Source organism: Podarcis tiliguerta, assembly GCF_965153285.1.
Source record: "Podarcis tiliguerta genome assembly, chromosome: Z".
NCBI classification, from domain to species: domain Eukaryota; kingdom Metazoa; phylum Chordata; class Lepidosauria; order Squamata; family Lacertidae; genus Podarcis; species Podarcis tiliguerta.
In genome coordinates, this window is record NC_139553.1 from 9,720,603 (window position 1) to 9,739,110 (window position 18,508).

At 45.5% G+C, this 18,508-nt stretch overlaps 1 protein-coding gene and 1 long non-coding RNA gene across 16 annotated transcripts in view; one reads left to right on the plus strand and one right to left on the minus strand.

The window, feature by feature from the left end:
• KCNT1 (potassium sodium-activated channel subfamily T member 1) overlaps positions 1–18,508 on the minus strand; it is a 202,742-nt gene that overhangs the window by 116,077 nt on the left and 68,157 nt on the right. For 4 of the 15 annotated variants that reach the window (XM_083422880.1, XM_083422893.1, XM_083422881.1 and 1 more), the window contains exon 1: positions 1,903–2,205. The exons of the other annotated variants lie outside the window; for them this stretch is intronic. In XM_083422880.1, the coding sequence (XP_083279006.1) occupies positions 1,903–2,054 (152 nt within the window). In that variant the 5' untranslated portion in view covers positions 2,055–2,205. Of the gene's footprint in view, positions 1–1,902; positions 2,206–18,508 lie in introns of those variants that run through there. 15 annotated transcript variants of the gene reach the window in all.
• LOC310669367 overlaps positions 1–18,508 on the plus strand; it is a 235,446-nt gene that overhangs the window by 68,170 nt on the left and 148,768 nt on the right. The gene's annotated exons all lie outside the window — the stretch shown is intronic.

An 18,508-nucleotide genomic window follows, 5' to 3' on the forward strand; every position in this document is an offset into this window, starting at 1 on the left:
GGGGAATAGATTGCCTAAAGGAGCATCTCTTCCCATACCGAAGTGTCCAGTCCTCAAGACTCTTCATGAGAGAGCCTTCCCCACGTCCACCACAGTCATCTAATGAAGTGAGGCAGTGTAGCCTCTAGTAAGGGAGCCTTTTCAGTAGTGGTTCCCTGGTAATGAGATGTTTCCCCTTAACCAGCCACAAATACAATTTCAGCAGGTAGAATTCCCTATTCAAAAAATTGGTGGTCACATAAAATACCCTCATTAAAGGACTGATTCATTGTGGGAGTGCAGTCTCATGGCACAATTAACACATTACATCAGAGCAGGGGTCAGCAATTAGGCATCTGTTGGGGTCCTTGGGCACACTTGGGGTCTTCCCTTAGTGTCTATAAAACTTGGAGCTTTCTGCATCTCACTGCCCCCTTGGTCATGAGGTGTTGAGGGAACTTACCTTGTTTTGCCTTGAAAGGTACCTAGAGCTAAAGGAGGAAGTTGGAAAAGTGGTGTTCTTTCCAACTCCCTCTTTTGGGTAGATTTCCTGTGCCTCACTCAGCAGAATGACCAGAAAGGTCCAAAACTGGTGCAAAACTGGCTTACCGCATTTGGAAGTCAGTGAAGTAATACACATTGCTACCTAATGCATGGCTGACTTTTGCTTCAAGGGGGGGTGGGGGGTGGAGAGAGGAGCTGCAAGTGGTACTCAGCCCTGCTGCTGGCACCTGTCCATCGCCACCCTTGCCAAGATCAGTCCACCAGCCTGAGCTCATCCATTCAGAGAAGCAAACAAGTACCTAGGTGCCTTTTTGCCCTGCAGAAGAAGACCTGCTATTTCCACAGCTGTTTTTTCTATGTGCCCCTGCTGTTCCCCCGCCCGCTGCCCGCCCGCCCGCAAACACACACCAGGTAGATCCCCTCCCCTAACAAGGAAATACCCGCCTAATTAGACAATCCTTTTCATGCACTGCCTTGTTTACATGGAGCCCCTTCGCAGTCGGGGAATGAATAAAAGGCGCCAGCTCGCCTTACAATCCAGCGATATATGCAGTACATACGGTGTTTCAAGATTTAGAGAAGACAGACAGACAGACAGAGCATGCCGGTGGGCGGGCTGTGGAAGGATTGATGGATATAAGAGAAAGGATGGAAAAGGGATGCCATGGAACAGAGGTAAAGCGGAGAACTCGGTCCTGCATCTATCTGCAATGCTGGGATCATTCATTCAGGCTGTGAGCCGCCCGCCCCACCGCCCAAGTGAAATGGACGGTTTCAAAGGAAATGCAAAAACACCTGCCGATTTCGGCGAAAAGGCTTGCCCATCCCTTGCCTGTTAACAGATGTGTACCCAGAAGATAGTGTTGCATTTTTGATTTGATTATTTCCTCTGGTTAATTTTCTTTTATCTGCATGCAAAACCTTGGTGTGAGCGCGAGAGGGGGAAGGCTCTTTACGCAAAGGGGTGTATTTTCCAAACCGTGTGCTCTTGCCTCTCCAGACAGATTCCAAAGATGGTGCATAATAGCACACACCACAAATTGGGAAGACTGGGGGAAAGGGCTTCGGCAACCCCCCACCCCTCGCACAGATTAATGCACACTGCAAGTTAACAGGGGCTGAAGTCACGCTTTCGGGATTTTCAATAACTGGCATGCAGCAGTTTTGTATGTTTATTTGAATCTCATACGGGTTTGGTTGTTTTGGAATCTTTGGTCTTAGTTAATAATGGCACCCCCTCCTCCCACAGGGAAAAACAAAACAGGTTTGGGATGTTAAGGAGCATGGGTGTGGGTTTACAATAAAGGTGGGGGGGAATCCAATTTTCCACATTTTTGCTCCAATAAACCCATTCGCTATGTCCGAGGTCCACTACGGGGGGTGGTCATCTCCACACTGAGGCATGCAATGCTGCAGTACCTGTGTCCAGTTTCGCTGCCCAAGGACCCCAGCCTCCGCGCGGGTAGCAAGGGGCTGACCCCCGGGACATCCTCGGTCGTTGCCAGAGGCGGGATGGTTTTCTGGTGGGCATTGCTCTCGGATGGCGACTTCTTCAGCTTTGCCCTGGCCATCGCGGAGGCTTCTTCGGAGATGGGGGCTGCCTTCACTTCCCCCTTCAGCAATAACTCTTCTCTCTTCTTCCTCCTCTTTCACTCATAGCAATCCTTTGCTCGAAATGCAGTTGGGTCGAGAGCGGGAAGTACGTACCATTTTCCCTCTCCCAGGCACACAACGCGCTCGCCCCCCCTAGACAAAGCTGCACAGTGGAACAATCCTGCCCTTGTGGATTTATTGTGGTACTGATGAAGGGAGGCTCTGGCTGGCATGGTGGTGCAATGAATCAGGTGGCATGCAGCGGAACCGTGGCAAGATGTGAAGAGAAAGTGCTTCCCCTGGCTAATAGGATTTATGCTGGTGGCACTTCCAATGCCTTGACCAGTTAATATGATGATAGGTGATATTTTTCAGTGGCTGTAGTGGTAAAATGCTGAAGTGCAGGAGCTCATCAGAGAGCACTGTATGAAGAGCCCTAGAGAACCCTATAGCCTTGCACCTGTGGATAGACCCCACACAGAGTAATATAATTGGAAGGCGGTCAAAGGGTCATCAGGTGCAACTCACAGCAAAATATAGGCAGGAATTTTGACTGTATGTGTGTGTAGTGTCATAGTTTGTACAGGCACAGGAAATCTCAGGCCCAGGTGGGTTGAATGTGGTCCTCTGATCTTCTCTGTCTGGCCCCTGAGACTCTTCCCCAGGCCACACATCTCAATAGGCTTGCTCCACCTCCTTAATGACACGAGTGCTTTTGCCTGGCTGGATTGTGTCCTTGACCTGTGATAATGCCTCTGGCTTGCTTGCTTGAATGAAGGATGGAGAGAGAGGTGTGCTTGAAAGCCTTGTTGTCACCTCATTCTGCCAGTTACCCTGGTGTACATATACATATGGGGATGCAGGTGGCGCTGTGGGTTAAACCACAGAGCCTAGGACTTGCCAATAAGAAGGTCGGCGGTTTGAATCCCCACGACGGGATGAGCTCCCGTTGCTCGGTCCCTGCTCCTGCCAACCTAGCAGTTCAAAGGCACATCAAAGTGCAAGTAGAGAAATAGGCACCGCTCTGGCAGGAAGGTAAACGGCGTTTCCTTGTGCTGCTTTGGTTCGCCAGAAGCGGCTTAGTCATGCTGGCCACATGACTTGAAAGCTGTACGCCAGCTCCCTTGGCCAGTAAAGCGAGATGAGCGCCGCAACCCCAGCATCAGTCACAACTGGACCTAATGGTCAGGGGCCCCTTTACTCTTTACTCTTTATCTTTACATATACATATGCAACGGGAGCGCGCACACACACACTTTTGGCAATAGAAGCAAGCGAGACAACATGGGAGTAGTTGCTAAAGCAGGAAAGGGGAAGCTGCAGCCATTCAGAAGTTGTTGGACTTCAGTTCCCATCAACCCCAGCCAGTATTGGTTGTTTTTATATTGTACATCATTTAAAAAATAATAATAGTGGTTTATAAATGATTTAAAATAAAATTAAAAAATATTAAATTTGCTTTCCTCTTCATTTCCAAACCAGCATGATGTGACGCCTATCTGCATTCATGCCTGCAGGAATCAGCCACCAATGCCATTAATGCAAGTGGAATCACCTAAAAAGAATTGCCTCCTATTGTCTATTCCGGCGGCAGCTGGTGCCTGCTGAGCCTAGTGAGATGGAAGGCAGGGAGCCCAACAGCAGGGGGCATCAGAGCCAATGACAGAAGGAACCAGCTTGTTTTAGGTTTGCCTTCCTCCTCCTCCTCCTCCCTGCTTGAGTTCTACAAGGGCAACACTGAAACTAAAGAAAAGGAGAAGGCTGACAGTCAGTGCTGACAACCCCTGGAATGGATGTAAGGTTCGAAAGCACATTAAAGCGCAAGTAGATAAATAGGCAGCACACGGAAACACCATTTACCTTCCCACCGGAGTGGTACCTATTTATCTACTTGCACTTTGATGTGCTTTTGAACCTCTAGGTTGGCAGGAGCTGGGGTAGTAAGTAGATAAATCTGGTGGGAAGATAAACGGCGTTTCCGTGCGCTTTTAGCTAGAAAGATAAATGTTTCTAGTTAGGGAGACCACTGAACCGACCCCTCCAAGATCTACATTTTGCATGCATGCACCAACTGTCTGAGGACTTGCTTTTTAAAGGTCACAGCAGTGGGGTACTTCACACATACCCTATAATTTTGATTTAAATGCACACTTCTGCCGGATTTGCATCCTTGGGAGCAATATAACAAACAAAAGCCACTGCCCATCACTAGAAGGAAAAGCTGTCTTTCCTATATACTTTCCCACCCCCCAAGAGGGTAGCACACCTGAATCACAGACATAAAATAAGCAAGTGTGACCTTGGCTCCTGGATCCACTGATTAATCAGCTTAAAAGCTTTTAGTTGATTAATCTACTCCAGTAACTCCCAAATGGCACAAGTGAGCTAAAATGATTCACAGCCACTAAATAATGCACAATAATTCACACTCCCTAAAACCTTTAAAAGTCAGAGGTTGGGGATCTTTTCCAGACTGGGGGCCACATTTACTTCTGAGTAGCCTCTGAAGGGCCACATGCTAGTGGTGGGCAGGACTAGAGGCAAAAGAAGGTGGAGGAATGAATGGGAGTTCATTCACCCACCCCTTTCTGTCCTTCATCCAGGCAAGCAAGGAGCATGATCAGAGCTGAGGGGCACATTCCAGATCGTCTGGGTCTGAAGCAAGGCCAATGAGGGGTGTGGGCTAAGAGCTAAAAAGGGATGCTGGGGAGGGGGCATTTGGCCCCTGGGCCTGAGGTCACCCACCCCTGCTTTAAACTGGTCAATCAGTGGTGGCTGAACTTATGGGCACATTTTTATCATTGTACATGTGTGTCTATTTTTGCTTCTGCATACTACCGTGAGATCTTTGCAGGGTTTTGGGTTTGGAGGGGTTTTTGGTGGCATGCTAACAAGAGAGCCACTAGTGTGCTGCAGCATCAAATCATTAAACAATTAATGTCTTCTGCAGGTCCAGAGCTCCCATCCGCAGAGTGGAGCCACTGCTGGCTGCATCTCTGTGTGATTCACTGATCTGGCCGTGTCATTTTCCAATCAGCTTCTGCTGGCTGCAGGGAAGAGGGGTCAAAATTCCACCATGGTTCCTGTACCACATACAATCAGATCATCCTGGTGCAAATGGCACAGCGGTGAAGGATGCAGATTGATATCCTGTGCTTTCTGGAACGTAATGACGTTCCTGAGGATGCTCGAAAGCATAATTTCTCATGATGGAGAGGCCAGCAAATGCCTTTCCTGGCTTCAGTAAGCAATCCTCATGGATAATTCACTGCCCCCTATTTTCAAAAATTTTTGCTTGCACTTGGGAAGAGGGAGAATTGGCAGGGAAGGCTGCCTAGCAGTAGGGATGGGAATTCCTATTTAGCCTCTCTTGAAATGTAGTGGAGTTTGGGGTAGGGCTGCTGGCAGAGGAAGAGGAGTACGGGGGGAGCAGTGCAATCCTGGTGGGGTGCCATCACGGCTGCCCCCCCCCCTGCTGGGTGCCACGCCCCCAGGACACGCGCCATGCCCCTGCGGGTGGCACACCACGCACCTGGGATGTGCACTAGCCCTGCCCCCGCCTGCTCTCCACCCCCCTCCTGGTGCTGGAGCATGAAGCTCCGCCACTGGGTAGGGCTTCCATTTTGAGACGCCCCTCCCCAAATTCACACTGAAGCATAAACATACCCATGCTTCCTTGCCCCCTTGCTCTCACACACCTTTGTTGTTGTTGTTGTTGTTGTTTAGTCGGTTAGTCGTGTCCGACTCTTCGTGACCCCATGGACCAGAGCACGCCAGGCACTCCTGTCTTCCACTGCCTCCCGCAGTTTGGTCAAACTCATGCTGGTAGCTTCGAGAACACTGTCCAGCCATCTCATCCTCTGCCGTCCCCTTTTCCTTGTGCCCTCCATCTTTCCCAACATCAGGGTCTTTTCCAGGGAGTCTTCTCTTCTCTTTTTTTAAAAAATATTTTTATTAATTTTACAATACCAAATTATAGAAACATAACACACATTTTCTCACAAATACATTCTTTTTGGACTTCCCTGAGCTCTTCTGACAAGCCTCCGTTTTGATTCTTTTTTTGCGCATTTCCTAATTTTATATTGCCTTATAATAATAACCTCCACCCTCCCTACTCCCTTTTTTACAATATTTCTAATATTAATTCTTCACAGAGCTTCCTGCAAACCAACAAATGTTGTTTGTTCATCGCATATACTTTTCAAATAATCTACAAATTTACTCCAGTCCTCGGTGAACTTATGGTCCCATCGGTTTCGGATCTTTCCTGTTAGTTTATCAAGTTCTGCATAGTCCATTAGTTTCATTCTCCATTCTTCCATCATTGGTAATTCTTCTTGTTTCCATTTTTGGGCCAATAATATCCTTGCAGCTGTTAATAATGCAAAGAAATTGAACACTGTCCAACCATCTCTGTCGTCACCTTCTCCTTGTGGCCTCCATCTTTCCCAGCACTAGGGTCTTTTCCAGGGAGTCTTCTCTTCTCATGAGGTGGCCAAAGTCTTGGAGCCTCAGCTTCAGGATCTGTCCTTCCCGTGAGCACTCAGGGCTGATTTCCTTCAGAATGGAGAGGTTTGTTCTTCTTGCAGTCCATGGGACTCTCAAGAGTCTCCTCCAGCACCAGAATTCAGAAGCATCAATTCTTTGGCAATCAGCCTTTTTTATGGTCCAGCTCTCACTTCCATACATCACTACTGGGAAAACCATAGTTTTAACTATACGGACCTTTGTTGGCAAGGTGATGTCTCTGCTTTTTAAGATGCTGTCTAGGTTTATCATTGCTTTCCTCCCAAGAAGCAGGCATCTTTTAATTCCGTGACTGCTGTCACCATCTGCAGTGATCATGGAGCCCAAGAAAGTAAAATCTCTCACTGCCTCACACACCTTTACACACACACAAACACACGAGTGCAAGGGCACTTATTTTGACTGTTTTTGGATCACTTGGGATGGGAGGAATAAAAGCCTCAGCTCCCCAGGAAACCTGATGCAGTCAAAATGCCAGCTCCACACTGCTTAGAAACTGAAGATGTTAAGGAGGATAAGCAGCAAAGGAGTGGAGATCCCAGGGAAGGATGGAATTTGGCCAAAAGTCCCATGCAACCCATGGGCAAAGGTTATCCATTCTAGGTCTTAGATCTTCTGGAAATCTTTGCCTGATTGAATTTCCATTAGATGGGGAACTTACAGCCCTGTAGATGTTGTTGAACCACAGCTCCCATCAGCTTCAGAAAACAGGGCTGATGCTGAGAAATTATGGGAGTTTTAGTCAAATGTCATCTAGAGGACCAAAGCTTCTCCACACCTGCATCAGAGGTTGTTTAGGGTAGCACAACCAGTGTGGTCGCATTGGGTGCCGCACTGCAGGGGGTGCCAAAACAATGCTATAGAATGGAGCATGAGAGGTGGGGAGGGGCAACACATTTTAGCATTGCCCAAGTAACCACTGAAATATGAGAGACCAGAGTCTGTCACTACCTGCACTAGAGGACTTTGTGGTTACTGTTCTTTCGACATTGTATAAAGTGGTACCTTGGGTTACAGATGCTTCAGGGTACAGACACTTCAGGTTACAGACGCTTCAGGTTACAGACTCCGCTAACCCAGAAATAGTACCTCAGGTTAAGAACTTTGCTTCAGGATGAGAACAGAAATCGCGCGGCGGCAGTGCAGCGGCAGCGGGAGGCCCCATTAGCTAACGTGGAATCTCAGTTTTAGGTTAAGAACGGACCTCCGGAACGAATTAAGTTCTTAACTGGAGATACCACTGTAATCTGAGTGGATATGGAAGGGGCTATAGAAGCAAGCTGTCAGTCTTAAAGGAACATCAGCACCTTCAAAGCCGAAACCACCTTGGGGATTCCCATTAACCAACTCAGAACTCTTTTAGGCCAGCCAGATCAGATTCCTATCCCCTCCTGGGCAGGTGAATGTGAGGACCTGTGAGCAGTTAACTAGGACCTGAGAGCCCAGGGTTCAAATCCCCACTCAGCCATGAAACTCAGTGGGTGCCCTTGGCCCAGTCACTCACTCTCAGCCTAACCTACCTCACAGGGTTGTTATGAGGATAAAATGAAGGGGGGGGGGAGAGAGAAGATTGTATGCTGCTTTGAGCTCCCTAGCGGAAGGATGGGATAAAAATAGATAGATGATAGATAGATATAGACGATAGATAGATAGATGATAGATAGATAGATAGATAGATAGATAGATGATAGATAGATAGATAGACAGATAGACAGAGAGAGAGATGATAGATATAGATAGATGATAGATGATAGATAGATAGATAGATTGATAGATGATAGATGATAGATGATAGATGATAGATGATAGATGATAGATAGATAGATAGATAGAGATAGATAGATAGATGATAGATAGATAGATAGATAGATAGACAGACAGATAGATAGATAGATGATAGATAGATAGATAGATAGATGATAGATAGATAGATAGATAGATAGATAGATGATAGATAGATAGACAGACAGATAGATAGATAGATGATAGATAGATAGATAGATAGATAGATAGATGATAGATAGATAGATAGATAGATAGATAGATAGATGATAGATAGATAGATGATAGATAGATAGATGATAGAAATAGATAGATGATAGATAGATAGATAGATGATAGATAGATAGATATAGATGATGATAGATAGATAGATATAGATAGATGATAGATAGATGATAGATAGATGATAGATGATAGATAGATAGATGATAGATAGATAGATAGATGATAGATAGATGATAGATAGATGATAGATAGATATACAGATGATAGATAGAGATAGATAGATAGATAGATAGATAGATGATAGATGATAGATAGATATAGATAGATGATAGATAGAATTTTCCCTCTGCCAGGAACCACATACAGCAGTTGGGAGGCAAGTGGGGAGATGGGCAGGACTTGGAGCAATCTCTCTCTCTCTCTCTCTCTCTCTCTCTCTCTCTCTCTCTCTCTCTCTCACACACACACACACACACTGTTCAGCTGGAGAAATGCAGTGTAAAATTAGGAAAAGTGCAAATTTAAAAGGATAGGCCATGTTTCCCATTTATGCATTGTTTTGGAAAACGTGAGTTGAGTTGTGTCTCATTCAAATGCTAACAAAATCATGGATTTCCTCACTATCCATATCTGTACTCAGTCACATTTGAGAGCAAAAATAGATTCCTGCCTGAGTGCTGAGAAAGAAACAGAATTAGAATTTCAATCATTTTGGCACTCCCAAAGATATCATAATTCCCCCTTATTTGTCTCCCCTTCTCCCCAAGTTTCTGATTTTGTGATGGAGCCATTCATCCTTTTAGCACACACAGGTGCCTCTGGCACAGAGGCAAAAACCAACACATTTTACATAGATTACACACAATGACGCTTTCTCCGTCTATTTTGGAAATGAAACTGACATTCTCTTTGAGTAACCATGGTTTTGGGGACTGCAGGCACATTATTTGGAAAGGCTGAAGCTTCACTTCGTTGCTGTTTTTGGCGTCTTACAACCAAGCTAAACATCCAGAATGATCTGTGTGGCACAGGCCCCCGGGGACTGTACCATTTATGAAGATAGGGGCAGGAATCATATGATGGCATGCTCTTCCATGCAGTGTTTTTTTTTTGTTTTGACTCCTTGCATAAGGAAACCTAGCATATCTGGGAGCCTATTCCCCATGAATAGCTAGGTTCCCACAGTCAGGGAGTTTTTAGGGTGCAGTCCTCCACCTATATTCAGGAGTGATACAATCCCAGGAAGCTGTGGAGTCTGGTTCATCAGTGTGAATGGGGCACTGCTGCACCAACCTCATCATGCCCTTGCCAGCCCCCACTGGCTTGCCTTTTTGCTTACAACCAGTCCAAAGGATGGCCCTGGCTATCAGCTTACTCTTCCTTTATCTCAGTGTTGTCCTTTGTAGAATTCAATAGGAAAGATGACGGGGGGGGGGGGGACTAGAATTAGTTGGCTCTGTCATCTCTGTAGCCAACTGCTGCTGGTCTCCTTGCCTTCTGCCCTACCAGTCCCAACAGACACAAGACACCACTGCCAGGAAGGCTGTAACTATAAACACATTATTCTTAACGTGTAGATGCAGAACCCCATTTTGGAGGGGCCCAGCATTGCACGCGTGCACATGATATCATGAAGTCATGCACATGCTATGCTGTGCTCTGCACTTGGCCTCCTCATGATGCACGCGTGGCACGGCATGCCCACCACTGCCACCTGCTGCCTGCAAACACAGGCTGGACTGCCACTGCTGCCTGTTGCCCACCACCTTTCCTCCGCTGCCGCAGTGGTGACTGGGGCAAGGCCTCCGCCTCCACATCAAGGCCTCCATTGAGGCTTGCTGCAGCTGCAGATGTACTTCTGGAAGCATGGCTTGGCTTCTGGAAGTATGTCTGCAGCAGCAATGGGCCTCAATGGAGGCTTTGTTGTGCTGGTGCACTTGGCCTAGTCACAGTAGTAGAGAGCCAGGGGAGAGCCAATAGAGGTAAGACAACAGGCGAGCAGTGGCGGGTGGTGGTTCAAGGTGGTTTGGGACATGTTTGTAGGCAGGAGGGTGGTGGTAGGGCACGTCACACAGTGCACCTATCATTGGGAGGAGGTCTCCTCTGCCCCCACAACATTGAGGCTCAGCTCCCTTCCTGCAAATATTGAAGGGGCCGAGGGGGCCTTGGCCCTATTGAGATTGCACCTTGGACAGGGAGGGCTTTTAGGCCATCTATGATCCCAGGACTTGAGTGTCTCAACTCTTGCAATAAAGGAATAGAACAGGGAAATTCATTCATCCTTTGGCATAAGCAAACACGCAGCATTCTGGTGCTGGGTCCCCACATACTCTGGCAGGAGACCCCACCCTGTGTACAGCTGTGTGGTAGAATTCCAACAGGCATAGCTAATTTTAATTGGTAGGATGCCATAATAGGAAAATCTCCACCGCTGGAATATCTGTTTCCCACAGAGCTGTTTTAAGGAGCCCTTGCCAGAGTTTTCCTACACTGGGCGGCCACAGCCCATCTTACCCATGTTTGGCTAATCACAACCTGTCACTCTTACATTGGGAGCTCAGCTCTGGAGGCTGATGTGCCTGCAGAGAGGTACAATTGCTGGCTTTCAGTTCCACTCTGCCTTAATGGAGGCAGCCTCCACGACACTGGGGGATCGTAGGCGAAGGGAAAACAAGGACGATCGGAGGTAAATTATCCTTGCAATTTCCCCCCCAGGGACTGGGGGAGTGGGCTTCACTCACAGTTCATCTCGGTACCTGGTTCTTGCTCTGGCATGAAATGTGGGGGAGGGGGGCAGGGAGGCGCTGAGTCCAAAAGCACTTCGCCTGCCGAAAACCCTCCAATGCCGCCATTAAGAAGCAGAGGTTCCCCTGTTAATTAGAGCTTAATACAGTTAATTAGAGCTAAAGTACAGGCGCATGCTAGAAGAGATGAGATCACAAACTGCAGAACAAACCAACTGCAAGGACTTTGAGGTTTGAATTTGAGATAAGACTTCATTTGGTGCAAAAGACGTGGGGGGGGAGGGGAGCCTACGGTTTCTTTATTTAAAGTTTTGTACTCTAAATTTATGATTCAGCAACCCTCCTCTGAATGTTAGTTCAAATTATATTTGTACAAGTGAGAATGGAATATAACTTCAAATGGAACTGTGTGTGTAAAAAAAAACACGGGAAAAAGGAAGGGAAGCTCTAATCTGCAAAAGGTTTAAGATGGAAACTTAGAGCTGACTCTTCCCTGTCCTTTATTATCTATGAACTGAACTGAACTAAGAGGACTTGGAATTTACCGTATTTTTCGCTCTATAACACGCACCCGACCATAACACGCACGTAGTTTTTAGAGGAGGAAAATCTGTAGGCATGCCACCCGTAGGCATTCCCTCCATAACACGCACAGACATTTTCCCTTACTTTTTAGGAGGAAAAAAGTGAGTGTTATGGTGCAAAAAATACGGCAATTTAATTAGAAGGATAATCAGCTGGAAGGAAGGATGAAAGGAGTCTGTGAGCTGCCATGGAACTGATAAGGTTCTTTACTGAGTTATGTGCAGTTCGACAGATCGCTCTTCTTCCCAGGCTGAGGGGCGGAAATGGTGACAACTTTTTTATTTATTGTGACAGGTTGTTAAAGTTCTTGGTGCAAAACAATGAAGCACAGGACAGAGCAACGGAGAAATTTCTGGAACAATGGGATATCAGCTCCACCCAAGGCATGACTGATAAGAGCAACAATTGGGGGGCGGGAGAAAGACATAACATCTTACAAGGACAGGAAGAAACACTATGGACAGAATAATTGCCGCACACAGGAAGAACAAGGATATACAGTGGTACCTCGGGTTACAAACACTTCAGGTTACAAACTCCACTAACCTGGAAGTAGTACCTTGGGTTGCGAACTTTGCTCCAGGATGAGAACAGAATTGCGTGCCAGCAGCACGGCAGCAGTGGGAGGCCCCATTAGCGAAAGTGCGCCTCAGATTAAGAACAGTTTTGGGTTAAGAACAGACCTCTAAAACAAATTAAGTTCATAACCCGAGGTACCACTCTAGTTTGAGTTCCTCACTTGAAGCTCTTTGAATCATTTAATGTGTCAACACGAATAGAAGTTATTAATATTGCAATTGTTGTATAAGGGATTATTTTTGTGACCAGAAATTAATGGAAACTAATAAGATTTTGGAATGCAGAAATTAAAAAAAATCATCAAATCATCAAATTTAGCATGCGGGGGGGCCACTTTAACTAAATTATATAATTTGGTACTTGAATGATTAGTATTAATCATTGTATTATAAATTGGTATTGTTATAATGAGGTTATTACTGGACTGTAATTGAAAACTAATAAAAAGCTATTTTTTTAAAAAAAGAGAGATACAATTGTTGGCTCTGCTGACAGCCTGTTAACCAGATGGTGTTGAGGCCTCCATCTCACTGCTGAAGATGGCTCTATTTATTATTAACACAAGTGCTTCATAAATGCCGCCCCAGCCATCGATCTTCCACCAACAGAATTAATATCACCGTCATTTCTATTACTGTCAAGATCTCGGAGAAGGATGAAGCAATAGGGTTTGGGGGGGGGGGGTTTCATTCATTGCGAGCTTACATCGCTAATACTACTACTTACCAGCACCCTAAATCCATCAGCTTAAAGCTGCTAGCCAGTCTGTAAACACAGTGGAGAAAACCCTGCAGCCAGCCTACCAGGGAGAATCATAGAATCATAGAGTTGGAAGAGACCACAAGGGCCATCGAGTCCAACCCCCTGCCAAGCAGGAAACACCATCAGAGCACTCCTGACATATGGCTGTCAAGCCTCCGCTTAAAGACCTCCAAAGAAGGAGACTCCACCACACTCCTTGGCAGCAAATCCCACTGTCAAACAGCTCTTACTGTCAGGAAGTTCTTCCTAATCATAGAATCATAGAATCATAGAATCATATGATTCTATGTGTTGAATTGTTTCTTTAAATCTAAAGGTTCATCATTGTTTCACCCGTTGTGTATACCTTTAAGGGGCCAGAGCAAGGGCCAGAGCAAACTAACGAGATCCAGCTTTACAGCTGTGAAGCATAGCAGGTGCTGCTGAGTTGCATTGATTAAGCTGTGCCGGGAATTGGCTGCAGTATATAAGGAGCAGCACCTAGCTCTGCCATTTACCCTGGGGGATGGGTTGGTGGTTGGGTCGTGTTTGTTTGTAGAAGTATTTAGGGTTTAAGGAGTTTTTGTTTTTCTTATTAAAACCTTGTTTGAGTTAATTTTGAGTCCCTTCTTTTTCTAATGCATGGTCTCCCCAGCAAGCTCTCTGCAGCGTTACTACACTGTGAAAAGCCAACACTATGCTCATATGGAGAAACCAGGGAGGAGAAACCAGACAGCTTGTGCTTCTCCAATGTCCAGAAAAAGTTCTAATTGACACAGAGGGGGCGTACTGTGGACCATCAAGATCTCAAGACTTTCTCAGCAATTTTAACAGGATACATCCTTCCATGAGGTTCTAGAGTGTCTGATGACTGATCAAAAGTAGCCAAAGTGATGTGGTTATATGGAGGCAACAATGCTTGCTCAGTATCAGCCAGCAATGGCTGGCAGAGGCTGTCTTTTAAAAATGGATGAGGACCAGCTGTTCACGAGTCAACAGTAGAAAGCACTTAGATTTAGGGAAACACATACATACAGCAGATGCCAGATACCCCTCCAGAACTCAACCCCTTCTGAGCCTTGGAATAAGATACATCGAAATGTGCTGTGTTTGAGGAGGGTGTTGTGTTTGGAGAGAAGGAACAGTGGGTGCTTAGTTGATGGAACATGAAATTAAATAGAAGTTGGAAGCAAGACTGGAAGCCAGTGTGGTGTAGTGGTTAAGAGCGGTAGTCTCCTAATCTGGGGAACCGGGTTCGCGTCTCCGCTCCTCCACATGCAGCTGCTGGGTGACCTTGGGCCAGTCACACTTCTTTGAAGTCTCTCAGCCCCACTTACCTCACAGAGTGTTTGTTGTGGGGGAGGAAGGGAAAGGAGAATGTTAGCCGCTTTGAGACTCCTTAAAGGGAGTGAAAGGTGGGATATCTAATCCAAACTCTTCTTCTTCTTCTAAAACATTATGCATCCTGAGATGAAGGACAAAATGGTATCCCCAGTCCATGTAATGAAGGTGACTGGACAAGTTGCTGAATCTTTCTTCAATGTAGGTGATAGGACAGTATCCTGCCCTGTAGGGAATGAATACACCGCCCTGTCTCCCAACAGCTCATTGCTGGTCCTCAGCATCTGCTGTCTGTGGCAACTACCTCAATCAGCCCAATGGTAGAGCTGGAAGGGAGCATGGTATGATAGTTGTGTTGGTGACAAGACTTTAGCTGACTGACAGCTGGAAAAGGGGAAAGGGAGATGAGTAGAGTGGAGGATGTTAGTGAGGTAGGAATGGGTTCAGAAGATGGTTGAAATTTAGAGAAAAGTTTAGTTTACAGAAAGAGAACCAGGTGACATCATTGAAATTTATAAAATTATGTGTGCCATGGAGAAAGTGGAGAATATTAAAAGCTTTTCTCCTCTTTTAACACTAGAACTCATGGACATCCAATGAAACTGAATGTTGGAAGTTTCAAGACAGAGAAAAAACTTCTTCACACAGCTCATTGGTAAACTATGGAAGTTGCCCCCAACATGAGGCAGTGATCATAGAATCATAGAGTTGGAAGAGACCACAAGGGCCATCGAGTCCAACCCCCTGCCAAGCAGGAAACACCCTCAGAGCACTCCTGACATATGGTTGTCAAGCCTTTGCTTAAAGACCTCCAAAGAAGGAGACTCCACCACACTCCTTGGCAGCAAATTCCACTGTCGAACAGCTCTTACTGTCAGGAAGTTCTTCCTAATGTTTAGGTGGAATCTTCTTTCTTGTAGTTTGGATCCATTGCTCCGTGTCCGCTTCTCTGGAGCAGCAGAAAACAACCTTTCTCCCTCCTCTATGTGACATCCTTTTATATATTTGAACATGGCTATCATGTTGGCCACCAACCTGGGTGGCTTTGAAAGAGGATTGGACAAATCCATGGAGGACAATGGCTACAAGTCATAATGGCTGTGCTCTACATCCAGTGTCAGAGGCATTGTGTCTCTGAATACCAGTTCATGGGAAATACAGATGGGCAAAGTGCTATTGCATTCATGCCCAGTTTGCAGGTTTTCCACAGGCATCTGGTCAGCCACTTGTAAGCAAAGCTGATTTGCTGTCAGGGGAATCAACAACAGTGGCACATCTCCAGTGGAATTCTCCAAGAAATGTAGTTAAAATCTCTTCCAATAATTAGACACACAGTGCAACATCAGCATAACCATCATTTCAGCAATTAGCCTAATGATTGTCTCTAGCACAATGCTGTCTCTGACCTGTCTTCTGATTCTGCAGTCATGGGCCAGAACACACACTGGTCACCACAACCAGACTCAATGGCAAATGAGAGCAAGCAAACTTCATTGAGCAAACAGGGTGGTGAAAAAGGCATCAAGCAGCACTGAAATAACACGAATATGTTTCTAACGTGTGTCTTCAAAAGTGATGAAAAGGGGATATGTTTTCCAATGCTGGTGAAAATGAACTGGGTAAGTAGTGTTCAACTCAGTGCTACATGAATCACTTAGGAGCTGAGCATTCATGGCTGGAATATAGGAACATATGGAACTGCCTTATATTGAGGCAGACTCTGTGGTCCATGTAGTTGTCTTGTCCGTACCAAATGGAAGTCGCTCTCCTGGGTTTGAGGCAACAAATCTCTCCCAGCTCTACATGGAGATACTGAGAATTGAACCCAAGACTCTCTGCATGCAAAACCGATGCTCTACCACTGAGCTACAGCCCTTCCCCAAGGCTGCATAGACCAGATGAGGCCCAAAAGACCAATGGTTCACTAGGGTGAGCTACATAAAAGCTTAGAGAAAAAAAGATAATTTCTCCATTTTTGCACAGTCATTAAAAATTATTTTCATATCCTGTGTTAGGCAAAGGAGAAGCTAAGCTGGTTTGCTCTGCCAAGGACCCATTACAGAACTGACACACTGAAAAGCTCAAATGCAAGGAGATGAGTCAGCAACTCTTTCATGTATTTCTAAAATAGCCAACAGCAAATGGGGTGAGCAACCTAAATAATCATCTGAAAGAGCAGCACAATGCATCTTCTTGCACATGGGTAGGCAAACTAAGGCCCGGGGGCCGGATGCGGCCCAATCGCCTTCTCAATCCAGCCCGTGGATGGTCAAGGAATCAGCATGTTTTTACATGAGTAGAATGTGTCCTTTTATTTAAAATGCATCTCTGAGTTATTTGAGGGGCCTGCCTGGTGTTTTTACATGAGTAGAATGTGTGCTTTTATTTAAAATGCATCTCTGGTTTATTTGTGAAGCATAGGAATTAATTCACCCCCCCCAAAAAAAATATAGTCTGGCCCCCCACAAGGTCTGAGGGACAGTGGACTGGCTCCCTGCTGGAAAAGTTTGCTGACCCCTGTTCTTCCAGATAAGCAGGGCTGTAACTCCAAAAACCTTTTTAAGAAAGGGGGGGAGAGTCAAAGTTACTCCATCAGGCACCTCCTACCTCCAATGAAAATCGATAAATGAATAGAAAGGGAATCTACACAAGTGATGCAGACACAAAAACCTCACACATACACTAAGTTTAAAAAGTTTACCACCCACCCTCTTCTCCCCCAACCCTATGCTGTGTAGAACATTAATGTTTCACATTGAACGCAACTAATCTGTAGAAAAGACTCTACAACCCAAAAATAGAGACAATGCATGTATTTTGTAATCCAATAAAATCTCTAATAAAACTACTAAAACAACCACAACAACTGTTAAAGAATTGGTGGTTATGGCAGATTCTTCCCCTCTCCCTCGCCATCCCTTTTCCCTCGTGCACCATGTTTTTACATTATAGGCCTGCAGTCAGGGACTACCTTTTTATTTTAAAAAATTGATTGCATGGTACGAGAGCCATTCTGAGAGCCTTTTTGACTGAGGAGCCACTTACAAATGCTCTAAATAAATCCATGCACAGTTCCGACTGAAATCAGACAGGCCTCTCTTGTTTTGTCACTTGCTGAAAACATTTCTGTTCCATCGTTTTTAAAGAATTGGTTCAGAATTGGTTTTATAATGCCACAATATTTTAATGGTTTTATTGTAGACCACAATTACATTATTTAAGAGCTGGAAGTTTGGAAATATGCTTTTATAAATAAAAGCCTAATTGCAGCAAGAGGCTGTTCAGATCCAATAGGTTTCTTCCCTGAAAAGAGGTCATCTGCTTATTTTTCTTGTAGAAGCCAAATGGGAGATACCCCAGACAAAGGAAAAAATGGATCCTTCATTACACTGTTTCCTGCACTAGTGACTTAACAGCATGAGGGCTCCTGGGATCACAGAACTGAGCTCTTATCTCCCCTGGAGGGAGATTGTCTTAATTAATTAAGAGCTCTGCATTTGCTTAATTCATCTACTTCAGCCATTTATCTCTCCACTTGCTCTGCTAATTCTACTCAGACCAGTCAAGAAGGATCTAAAGGAGAATCCAAAAATTAATAGGTCTGTGCAAAGACACACACACACACAATCTGCCCTGTGGCCCCATATTGGACCAAGCAGTCTTGAGCCAATGAAGGGACCACTTACCCTGGATCTGCCCCTGGATCAATTCAGTGGTAGGGGGCTGATGTTTAAATTAGAGTTTTTTAAACCCATATTCAACATAAGATCACAAGGGGGAGGAACTGGTGTCTCTGCATCTTCTTCCCCCATCCTGGCCATGAACCGGAGGGTTTGATCCCATGGGGTACTGCTCCTTCACAATTGCCAGTGTGGTGTAGTGGTTAAGAGCAACAGACTCGTAAT